The sequence below is a fragment of the Bos javanicus genome, chromosome 5 (assembly GCF_032452875.1).
Source record: "Bos javanicus breed banteng chromosome 5, ARS-OSU_banteng_1.0, whole genome shotgun sequence".
Classification (NCBI taxonomy): Eukaryota; Metazoa; Chordata; class Mammalia; order Artiodactyla; family Bovidae; genus Bos; species Bos javanicus.
This window is the reverse complement of record NC_083872.1, coordinates 97,944,900-97,957,425: the sequence shown is the minus strand read 5'-3', so window position 1 is coordinate 97,957,425 and position 12,526 is coordinate 97,944,900. Positions and strand designations below refer to the sequence as shown.

Sequence of the window (12,526 nt, the reverse complement as noted above, 5' to 3'; positions counted from 1 at the left end):
AAACACAAGTTCATGTGCCTGACGCACAGTGAGACCAAACAAACCAAAATATCAGAGTTTGGAGTGTGGAGCAGAGAAGGGTGTTTGGCAGGGCCATGCTAGGAAAACAGGTGGCTTGTGCCCCCCGACCCCCACCAAAATTCCCTAACTCCCCAAAGGATTTCAGCAAAGCATTTTTAAAGGCCAGGTGATGGAGGGTCCCAGGTTGTGTGATCGTTTGGGCATATTTCTCTGATTGGTTGATGGTGAGGTAACATTATCAATCCTTAGGTGCCAAAAGGATTAAGAGCTATTTGCTGACTATCATCAAGTAGTGCTGGGGTCCAGCCCCGGCTGATCCAGGGTATTCGAAGGGGAGATGGCTTCCGCGACTATTTAAATATTCATCAAAGATATAAAGAGTAATAGAATGAGGATAGCTCAGTAGGAAAATTCAGTAGAGAAAAGAGGCTGAGTAGCTTGGTTTACGCGGGAGACCAATAAAACTTCAAGACAAGAAGTTTGCACCACTTACGTAGGCCGCAGGCATCCTTCCGTTCTCCCGAAGGAAAGGAGACACTGAGGCCTCCCCGGTTGGATCTTAGAAGCCCAGGCATAATTAGTAAGCATGGCGGGTTCTGCGCTCCAGATGGAGACTCAGCCAGAGTGAGAGAGAGAGAGACATGGGGAGACCAGTATTTCAAGAAACTGATCCCAATTCTTTATTTTCCAGAGTCTGTTTTTATACACTGAGATGTTATACAAAAGTCACGGGGGGACAGCAGTCCTGACTTTCATTAAAGTCAGGTGCTTCATACAAATGTATACAGAGGTCTTAGGGGTGTTACATCATCTTCTGGCCAGGGGGGCCTGCTGACAATTTATGACCCTCTCCTTGTGACAGTGGTCAGTCAACCAGAACACTTTTTTCTCCAAGGGTGATTATTCTTAAAACAGACGCCACCCAAATAAAGTTACATTGCTATAGGGTGAGGGTGTAGTGGGTTTTAGTTAAGGAAAGAATTTACTTAGCCTAAGATCTAATATGATTTATATCAAAGGTTAATACTTATTTCTTCTATATATTCATTAATGTGTGTAAGGGCAGGGGATGTGGAGACTTAGCAGTAAACATTTGCTCAACAAATGAGAAACCCTTCACCAATACAATTTCTAATCAGCCCACTATACTTATGCTAATAATTCTCTAACTTCTCTAAAGAACCTGTTTTCAGAAGGTTTAAAGCATCTCGTGCCTCTCACAGTTGAGAGGCTGTGAGCAATCACATGTGGCCGGACAAGCCTGTCAGGCAGGCTAGAGAACCTTCAGAGGTGTTTGTAGGTTAAAACACTCTTATCACGCCCAAGAATTATTAACTGGAGCTCTAAGTTAACTTCTTCTCTGAAAGAGGTGGTGGGGGACAGCCCCCCGTAAAGTCAGAGGTGTAAGTGAGAGCACAAAGTAGTAAAGTAGGCAGGCTCTGGTTATGGGGGTAGATGCTCGAGGATTTCCAGGGGGACTTCTGAGGCTCGATCCCGCCTTTGCGTATGTCGAGCCTCCTTCCTCATGACCTTTGTCATCGGCGGAGTGCCTCACGCCGGCCCCCAACAAAGTAGTTAATTTCTTCTGTTTGGAAGAAATTGGTGGTGGTTTTTAGCATCTGAAAACCTCATGAAATATGCCTGAATTACCACAGAGGATGTCGGGGAGGGGCCTGCCCTGGAAAGGCCCCAGAGGGTCCTGCTCGGCTACACACCTACCTTCAAGATCCTTATAGTTCAGTTATAGTTCAGTGGGGAGAAACACATCCTTATAGTTCAGTTATAGTTCTGTGGGGAGAAACACAGGTAAATTAATGATTGTGTAAAGACTACATGTTATAATAGAAAAAGCTAGCTAAGGAAGCTCAGATTAGGAAGTCTAATCTGGGCTTCTGGGAGGAGTGCATAAGTTCAAAAGTTGTTAAGACTTTGTGTTTTAAGAGCACCTTTGTTGTTTGGTTGCTCAGTCATGTTGGACTCTTTGCAACACCATGGACTGCAGCACGCTAGGCTTCCCTGTCCTTCACCATCTCCCGGAACTTGCTCAAACTCATGTTCATTGAGTCAGTGATGCCATCCAACCATCTCTGTCGCTCTCTTCTCTTCCTGCCCTCAACCTTTCCCAGCATCAGAGTCTATTCCAATGAGTCAGCTCTCCACATCAGGTGGCCAAAGTATTGGAGCTTCAGCTTCAGCATCAGTCCTTCCGATAAATATTCAGGATTGATTTCCTTTAGGATGGACTGGTTTGATCTCCTTGCAGTCCAAGGGACTCTCAAGAGTCTTCTCCAACACTACAATTCAAAAGCATCAATTCTTCGGTGTTTAGCCTTCTTTATGTTCCAACTCTCATATCCATACGTGACTACTGGAAAAACCATAGCTTTGACTATATGGACCTTTGTTGGCAAAGTAATGTCTCTGCTTTTTAATATGCTGTCTAGGTTTGTCATAACCTTTCTTCTAAGGAGCAAGCATCTTTTAATTTCATGGCTGCAGTCACCATCTGCAGTGATTTTGGAGCCCAAGAAAATAAGAACCCCGTGAACAGTATGAAAAGAGCAACTTAAGGTTCATAGCAAAATTGAGAAGAAAGTACAGAGATTTCCCATAGGCCCCGCCCCCACCCATGCATCGCTAAGTCGCTAAGTTGCTTCAGTCATGTCCGACTCTGTGCGACCCCGTAGATGGCAGCCCACCAGGCTCCCCCATCCCTGGGATTCTCCAGGCAAGAACACTGGAGTGGGTTGCCATTTCCTTCTCCAATGCATGAAAGTGAAAAGTGAAAGTGAAGTCGCTCAGTCGTGTCTGACCATCAGCGACCCCATGGACTGCAGCCCACCAGGCTCCTCCATCCATGGGATTTTCCAGGCAAGAGTACTGGAGTGGGGTGCCATTGCCTTCTCTGCCACCCATGCATAGCCTGCTCTATTACCAACATCCTGAAGAAGAGAGGTATATTTGTTACACAGGTTTCCCAAGTGGCTCTGTAAAGAATCCACCTGCTAATGCAGGAGATGCAAGGGACACAGTTTCGATCCCTGGATTGAGAAGATCCCCTGGAATAGGAAATGGTAACCCACTCCAGTACTCTTGCCTGAAAAATCCCGTAGACAGAGGAGCCTGGCATGCTATATAGTCCACTGGGCTGCAAAGTCAGACACAACCATGCGACGGAGCTCACACACATGCATGTACAATGAACCTACACTCACCCATCAAAATCCTTCCAAGTCTATAGTTGACCTTAGGTTCATCCCTAGTGTTGTACATTCTGTAGGCTTGGACAAATACATAATGATAAGTATCCACCATTACAGTTTTCTACAGAGTATTTTCACTGCCCCCCAAATGCTCCATGTTTAGCCTATTCATCTCTTCCCCTTTTCATAAACCCTGGCAAACACAAGTCTTTTTTACTATCTCCAAATTTTTGCCTTTTCTAGAATGTCATGTACTTGGAGTCATACAGCATGCAGCCTTTTCAGACTGGCTTCTTTCACTTTCTAATACGTGCTTGAGGTTCCTCTGTGTCTCTTCATCTTTCTCTTCCAATGTCTAGACCAGAGGTTGTTTATATACCCACCTAAGGATACCTTGGGCTTCCCAGGGCTCTAGTGGTAAAGAACCCGCCTGCCAATGCAGAAGACATAAAAGCTGTGGGTTCAGTCGCTGGGTGGGGAAGATCCCCTGGAGAAGGAAATGACAACCCACTCCAGTATTCTTGCCTGGAGAATCCCATGGACAGAGGAACCTGGCAGGCTGGAGTTCATGGGGTTGCAAAGAGTCAGACACGACTGAAGTGACTTACCAAGGATATATTAAAAGCTTCCTCGCTCAGTCGAGTCTGACTCTTTGCGACCCCATGGACTGTAGCCTATCAGGCTCCTCTGTCCATGGGATTTTCCAGGCAAGAGTGTTGGAGTGGATTGCCATTTCCTTCTCCAGGGGATCTTCCTGACCCAGGAGTCGAAACCCAGGTCTCCTGAATTGCAGGCAGACACTTTACTGACTGAGCCAGCAGGGAAGCCCATTGGGAAGGATACATTGGTGGCTTCCAAATTTTGGCGGTTATGAATAAAGCTACCATAAACACCTGTGTTCAGGGTTTTGTGTGGACAGAAGTTTTCAACTCTAAGTTAAACCTTGAAGGATGAAGTTCAGTTAATGAGATGGACAGAGAAAAGCTGAATATTCTAGATGGAGAAAACACAGCCTGACTATTCAGGGAATTTCATCCTGATCAGCATGAAGTTTGACTGTATAGAAAGGAATAGAACATTGCTCTGGGGTCAGAGCAATGAGGTTCTCATATGCTAAATTTGAAACTTTATCCTGAAGCCATGAGGATTATTGAAGGTTTTTTAGTAGGGCAGTGACAGGTTCAGAGACCTGACTAATATTCTAGAAAATTCTCTGTGCCAGTCACATGAATGATGCATTGAAGGAAGTGCGGCCAGAGGCCTCCTGCCTTCCAAGAAATGAAAGAAGTCAGGAAGCCCTGAACTATGCATGGAGACAAAAGATAAATTAAGGAGAGAGGCTTTTCAGATGTGGTGATAGGCTGGATATGGTGGTGAGGTTAACCAGATTTCTGGCTTGGGAGCCTCCAAGGCTTCTGGCATGGAGTGCCCAGCAGGATAAAGACACAGGAGAAGGAGCTAGTCTGGAGTAGATAGAGGCATAATGAGTTTTAGAAAACGTGAACCCTGGTTTTATCACTCAGGAGCTGTGTGATCAAGAATAAACCCTTTGGGACTTCCCTGGTGGTCCTGTAGTTAAGACTTTGCCTTCCAATGTAGTGGGTGTGGTCTCAAAAACTGGTCAGGGAACTAAGATCCCACATGCATTGTTGCTGTTGTTTAGCCACTAAGTGGTGTCTGACTCTTTGGGGACCCCTATGGACTGTAGCCCGCCAAGCTCCTCTGTCCATGGAATTTCCCAGGCAAGACCTCTTTCAGTTCCATCAGCCTGGTGGTTTATATAAATCTCAAGGGATGATTGTATTGTAATGGTGAGCAAAGGAAAGAGCATGAGATTTGTAATCAGAGAATCCTAAATCCTAGCTTTACCACTTACAACCTAGTTACCAGGAAGAGGTTATCTGTTTATGGGCATCAGATGAGCTTAAAATATAAAACAATGGAATATTACTAAGCCATTAAAAAGAATGAAATAATGCCAATTGCAGCATCATAGATGAATCTAGAGATTGTCATACTGAGTGAAGTAAGTCAGGCAGGAAAAGAGAAATATCATATGATATCTCTTATATGCAGAATCTAAATGATACTTTTATCATTTCTTTAATATACTTTCTTTAATATACTTCTTTAATAATACTTTTATCACTTCAATGTAAATGAACTTATTTACAAAATAGATACAGACTCACAGACCTAGAGAATGAATTTATGGTTGCCAGAGGGGAAAGGATAGTTAGGGAGTTTGGGATTGACATGCACATACTGCTATATTTACAATGGATAACTAAAAAGGACCTACTGTACAGCACAGGGAGCTTGGCTCAATGTTATGTGACAGTCTGGAGGAGAAGGGAGTTTGCAGGGGAGAATGGATACGTGTATATGTATGGCTGAGTACTTTTGCTGTCCATCTGAAACTATTAAAACATTGTTAATCGCCCAAGTCACTTCACTTGTGTCTGACTCTTTGCAACCCTATGAACTATAGCCCACCAGGCATCTCTGTCCATGGGATTCTCCAGGCAAGAATTCTGGAGTGGGTTGCCATGCCCCTCCTTCAGGGATCTTCCCAACCCAGGAATAAACCCGCAGCTTTTCTGTCTTCTGCATTGGCAGGAGGGTTCTTTACCACTTGTGCCACCTGGAAAGCCCAATTGGCTTATACACCAATATAAAATAAAAAGTTTTTAAAAATTAAAAAAATTAGATTTTGACTCAATTTGTAAATATATATATATATAATGAAATCATAGTTTATTTGAAAACTCAGGGCATTAGCTAAAATTTTGTGAAACAATATGGTCTGTAAAGTTCTGAAAATGCAATAGCCACCCAACTCCTGAATGGGAAAGCATTGCTACCTTGACATCCTTGACCTGCCAAAGTTGACAGTCTCTGTTACACATTATCTCTACTTCCTTCTTGCCTTTTCTACTTTCAGAATGCCTGTGGGTAAATGTCAAGGTTCCCAGAAAGTAGACTTGTGGCATCCACTTTCTTTTGAAGATGCACAAACACCCTAACACAAGAATCAGCATTTTCTATTCATTCTTCTCTCATTTCCAGGTCCTTCCTTCACCATCTAGTGTTTTTTTTTAATTTTTTTTTTTTTGTATGGTTGCCACTGCCAAACTCCCAGCTTTGGGAACTAAAATAGGAACTTTGTGCTTTGATGTTGTGGATTCCAAACTTAAGTCTATCCAGCACCTCTCTTTTTCCATCTGTAAAAGAGGACTTAAAATTTTGCAGCATACATATGCAAATATTGAGTCATAATGTTGTACATCTGAAACTAATATAATGTTGTATGTCAATTACATCTCAATTTTTAAAAATATCAAAAGGGCTTCCCTAGTGGCTCCGATGGTAAAGAATCCGCCTGCAATGCAGGAAACCTAGGTTAGATCAATGGGTTGGGAAGATGCCCTGGAGGAAGGCATGGCAACCCATTCCAGTATTCTTGCCTGGAGAATCCCCACGGACAGAGGAGCCTGGTGTGTTACAGTCCATGGGGTCGCAAAGAGTCGGTCAGGACTGAGTGACTAAGCATAGCACAGTGGCTTAGTGGTAAAGAATCTGCCAATCTATACAAGGGGACAGGGGTTCAATCCCTGGTCTGGGAAGATCCCACATGTTGTAGGACAGCTAAGCCCAAGCACCACAACTACTGAACCAATGATCTAGAGCCCAAGCTGTGCAACAAGAGAAGTCACCTCAATGAGAAGCCCAGGCACCTTAGTAAAGAGTAGCCGCTGTACCACACAACTAGAGAAAGCCTTCCTGCAGCAAGGAAGACCCAGTACAACCAAAAATAAATATAAACAAATGTCATGTTAAAAAATGAAAAAGAGCAATACATTAAAAAAAAAAAAAACCGCAAACACAGGTAAAAACAAACCCCTCAAAAACCTACTAGTAAATTTCTAACTATAGAGGTATCTTGCCTAGCGTGTAGATGATGCTTAAAGGTGACTCGCATCCCTACCATAGGAACCAACTCAATCTTAAGAGCGGCTCTGCATTTGAGGCGATCTGGCCCTTTAAGGCTGCGCCCTCTGTACTGGGTAGCTAGCGTCTCCCGGCCCTCCCTCGGGCAGGGGGCGGGGCACTCTAACCCGGAACTGACCGCCGAGCGCAGCCGTCGCTGCCAATCCGCGTCGCGGAAGGAACGAACCTGCGGCCCCTGGAGCGAGTGAGTGATTGCGGCGCCGCCCGCCGGTCGCAGGCGTGGCTGGTTCCCGGCGTTCACCCGCCTCCTTGCCTTTGCTTTCCCCAAAGAAGGCGGGAGGGCGAGCGGCGTGCATCCCCGCGGTGCCTCCCTACAAGCCTTTCCCCAAATAGGGCCTCTCCGTCCCCCACCGTCCGCGCCCCCGCGTGGGCTGGGCGCACCATCCCTATATCACAGCCGGTGTAGCCTCCGCATCTCGGTCCCCCGGTCCCTGCTCTGTCGCCCCTCCGCCTGAGCGGTCGCCGCCCGTTCCGTCGTTCCTCCGCTGCCACCGCTGCCGGCATCATGGGCAGTGAGCAGAGCTCCGAGGCCGAGAGCCGACCCAACGATCTGAACTCCTCAGGTCGGTGTCCTAACTAATTCTACCCTTCTCCAGCCAGCCCTGCCTGCATGCCGGGCGGGCTGCCTTCCCAGCCTGCTGGGGACTGGGGCCGGCGGACGGGAACGCATAGAAAGCCCTCGCTGTGCTTTTTTCCTTAAAAAAGCAAAAAAAAAAAAAAAAAGCCATCATCTGTCCTAGCCTTAATTCCCCTGATGGGAACCAGTGCTGTGATTGCAAGCTAAACCAGCGTGGGCGCCCAAGCCCATTTTTGATTTTCAAAACAGCTATTCGTCTCAGCTGCAGCTTACTCCTTGAAAGACTATCTAATTAATATTTGGCTTTAATATTCATGACTGGCAGGGTGAGATTGGGGTCGCACAATGGATGGGTCATAGAACCTCAAAGAACAGATTCCTCCTTAAAAATGGGTCCTAGAAATTCCTTTTGAGAAGGGGCGTGTGACAGGTGTACAATCGCTTTGAACCCTTGCGTGCGAACATGTCCAGAAACTGCATCTTCCCATCGGAAGGTGTTTCGGCTCTCTTTCTCATATAGAAGTTGGCCATGAAGGCAAGTTCTGATGTTTTGCCCTACTCTTTCCGCATCCGTATTTTTTAGATTTCTCTTCGAGTTTAATGTAGAAATGGGACGATTTTTGTTCCTGTAATGTAGTGAGCACTCACACAGCTGATGCTTAATTGAGGATCGTTTTCACCTTTATTTTTTTATTTGCTACACACCAAACCCTAAAACCACTGGGGCTGCCCTGGATAATAAGCTCTGGAGTGGTTAATCCAAACTGGCTTATAACTGGGGCCTAAAAAGAGTTCTGGTCATAAATAGGACTGCTCTGACCTTGGTAGGACGTGTAATTCAGAAATGTAGAAGTTAACCGAGTTAGAGGTATTCCACACTGAAATGTGACCTTCAAGGCTAGTTCAGACCATTCTGGGGGCTAGATTGAGATAGCTTTTAACTGTGAACGATATCTATGGCTACATTTTTATTTCTTTGGAAGATCCAGAATGCAGTGTCTTATAACAAATACAGTAATAATTGTTATCCTTTACTTTCTTGCCTCTGTGTCAGGCCAGAATCATGTTTTGCAAGAAGTATGTCATCTTTTTAATAGGCTTGTTCGCCTTCTAACCAACAGCATGGGTTCTGACCAGTACCAGAGCATACTAACCAATGCTGCCAAATAGTATAGGCTAAGTGCGTCACATGTGTTCATGTTTAATCCTCTCAGTAGCCCCATTTTACAGACAAGCAGTAGAGGCTACCTCGGAGAAGGCAACGGCACCCCACTCCAGTACTCTTGCCTGAAAAAATCCCATGGACGGAGGAGCCTGGTGGGCTGCCGTCTACGGGGTCGCACAGAGTCGGACATGACTGAAGTGACTTAGCAGCAGCAGCAGCAGTAGAGGCTATCTGGAATCTAGTGAAGTCTGTTATCCTCTGGAGTCTGGGGATAGAGGAATCACTTTGTCCCAGGAAAGATTTCTGGCTTGAGGTTTGTAAAAACATTAGATAAATTACCAAAAGAGGCTAAGAGACGTTTCTTGAAGAGCAGTGAAAGCAGCTGAGATTCTAAGAGTGAAGGCCATGCCTCCAGGGACTTTAGCCTGCAGGAGGCAGGATGGTTCTATGGCATGTTTGGATCAACCCTTGAGACATGATTATGGTAAGCCTGCAAATACTACCTTCTAGAGTGTAAAACAATAAAGATTCATTCTTTCCCCAACCAGAAGATGTTTGGGAACGCAGGATGTCTTGGCCTGGGGCGTCCTTAAATCACTTTCTTCTAAATGGCTTACATTTGCCTAGAAACCTGAAATTGATCTGCCTCTTTATCAGTCCTTCACATTTCTTAATTTTGGCTCAGCCTACCGTTGTCCCACTGGTTTTTTCTGCCCTGTGACTTTAAGGGGTGAGGAGGCTGGTGTGGTCATCTAGGGTTGACACTCAGGGTTGTTGTTGTTTTTTTGCAGTAACTAGGATCTATTCAATGTACCAGGCTTACTGTGGTAGGGTGGCTACAGTTTTGCAACCCCAGCATGGCAGGGATGGGCCATGTATACCAATAATTCATTTACCTCCCATTCCCTTCTTAACTCTGTCTCTAGCACTGTTGACCTTGAGTAAGTCACAGCTAAATCTTGTACCCTTATTTTCTCATTGGGAAATAGGGACAAACATCAGGAGGATCAAAGAAACAAAAACAATCTGCTTATTTTGTGTTGCATAAACTTTTAGTTACCAAAGCACTTTTATAGATGGCACGTGTGTGTTAGTTGCTTATTCGTGTCTGACTCTTTGTGACCCCACAGACGTTAGCCCACTAGGCTCTTTGGTCCATAGAATTCTCCAGGCAGGAATACTGGAGTGGGTTGCCATTTCCTTCTCCAATAGATAGCTTATGTTCCTGTAAAGTCTGAGGATTTTTTAACACCATAGAAAACAGATCCTCTGTAATTCATCTCCCCTACTCCAGCCCCCACCACAGGGTAAGTACAGTTAGCATTTTTTTGTGTGTAGGAATGTCCTTTTTAATGACTACAGTGAAAACAGCCTTGTTGAGACAGAGGTGGCTAAATAACATGCAACTCCTGAGCGATGTAACTTTATTTTCAGTGACCCCTTCTCCAGCTAAGCATAGAGCCAAGATGGACGATATTGTGGTTGTAGCTCAAGGCTCCCAGGCCTCAAGGAACGTCAGCAACGATCCTGATGTCATCAAGTTGCAAGAGATTCCAACCTTCCAGCCACTTTTGAAAGGTAAGGGTTTGCATTAAAGAAAATTTATTGACGTATAGTTGATTTACCAGATTGTGTTAATTTCAGGTATATTTTAAAGTGATTCAGTTATGTGTTTGTGTGTGAGTATATTCTTTTTCAGATTCTTTTCCATTATAGGTTATTACAGGATATTGAATATAGTAAGTCCCCCACTGACATCAGGGATAGACCTTCCAGACAGAAAGTTAGTAAAGTAACAGATCCTAACTGACACAATAGAACAATTATACTTAATTGATATCTATAGGTCACTCTGGGCTTCCCTGGTGGCTCAGATGGTAAAGAATCTGCCTGCAATGTGGGAGACCTGGAAAGACTGGGAAGATCCCTTGGAGAAGGGCATGGCAACCCACTTGAGAATTCTTGCCTGGAGAATTCCATGAACAGAGGAGCCTGGTTGGCTAGAGTCCATGGGTCACAAAGAGTCAGACAGGACTGAGCGGCTAGCACACTTAAAAAGTATATGTGAGTGTCCCAAAGACCAATGATTTTCTCTTAACTGAATGGGATTTCTGCTATAAGAATTACTCTTTCTGTCTTCCTCTCCTCACAAAAAATGAGGAACTATAAATAATTTAGTTGACCTTCCCTGGTTTACTTAACCTGGTCCAGTATAATAGAAAACATCTTACATTTATAGAACTATTTATATTAAAAGTTTCCTTCCCCTACACAACAGATATATTAACTCTTTAGTTCTTACATCATTACATATGTTTGAATGATTTGTGCCTGATCAGACAAGTAGCAGAGAGAGGCTGAACTTCAACCTGTATCACTGATGTCAAATCTACTAGTTACACTATTCCACGCTGTCCTTAAAAAACAAAAATAAACCCAAATGGTGCTTTATAAATGGTCCATGTACCATCTCATTCTTCCCAGTACTTCATCTGCTTTATAGATGAGGAAATACAAGCTATCAGTCTTCCCCCGCAGGCCTCAGTGTTAGACTTCAGTAAACTCGTCTGGTTCTTACACAAAACAGCACGTTGTATCCTGTTACCCATCTTCTCGTTAGTTTCTGTTGTTTTAAGGAATATGTGATTCTCCAGAGAAGCCAGCATTAATGAATTTCCCATCTTCATGTATCCTTGTGCAATCAGATTTAAAAGATACACCTTTATCTTTAGAAACTTAGAGGTGGACACTTGTGTTCTGTCCTTGATCGCTTCTGGAATTGCAAGTAGTGCTGCTCACAGTCAGCCTGATCATGCCTCTTCTTCCTGTGAACTATGCCCTCTCTCCTCCCAAAGTCTTTCTGTCTTCCTCTCCTCACAAAAAATGAGGAACTATAAATGACTTGGTTGACCTACCCTGGTTTACTTAACCTGGTATAGTATAATACAGAAAACATCTTACATTTATAGAACTGGATGAGGCCTGTGTGATCTATTTTTGTCCCCACTTTAAGAAGTAAAAGTGTTAGTCACGCAGTTGTGTCTGACTCTTTGTGACTCATTGCACTGTAGCCCACCAGGCTCCTCTGTCCATGGGATTCTCTAGATAAGAATCCTGAAGTGGGGAGCCATTCCCTTCTCCAGGGAGATCTGGATTGAACCCGGGTCTCCTGCATTGCAGGCAGATTCTTTTACTGTCTGAGCCACCAGGGAAGCCCCTGTTCCACTTTCAGTTCAGTTCAGTCGCTCAGTCGTGTCCAACTCTTTGCAACTCCATGAATCGCAGCACACCAGCCCTTCCTGTCCATTACCAACTCCCAGAGTCTACCCAAACCCATGTCCATCGAGTTGGTGATGCCATCCAGCCATCTCATCCTCTGTTGTCCCCTTCTCCTCCTGCCCCCAGTCCTTCCCAGCATTAGGGTCTTTTCCAATGAGTCAACTTTTCAGGGAAATTCTGAAAGCAAACAAAAAACTAAAAAATAAATAACAAAAAACCCAGAACTTTGAGATATATTTAATATTTTTCAGGAATTACTGTTTCTTCTTT

The 12,526-nt window shown here is 44.4% G+C and overlaps 1 protein-coding gene across 3 annotated transcripts in view; it reads left to right on the top strand.

Moving 5' to 3' along the window:
• The first annotated feature begins 7,313 nt into the window (after window positions 1–7,313).
• BORCS5 (BLOC-1 related complex subunit 5) overlaps window positions 7,314–12,526 on the top strand; it is a 97,637-nt gene continuing 92,424 nt past the window's right edge. The window contains exons 1-2 of one of the 3 annotated variants that reach the window (XM_061417820.1): window positions 7,314–7,419; window positions 10,412–10,555. In XM_061417820.1, coding sequence (XP_061273804.1) covers window position 7,419; window positions 10,412–10,555 — 145 coding nt within the window. In that variant the 5' untranslated portion in view covers window positions 7,314–7,418. Of the gene's footprint in view, window positions 7,799–10,411; window positions 10,556–12,526 lie in introns of all 3 variants that reach the window. The other 2 variants (XM_061417819.1, XM_061417821.1) reach the window with 2 other exon arrangements.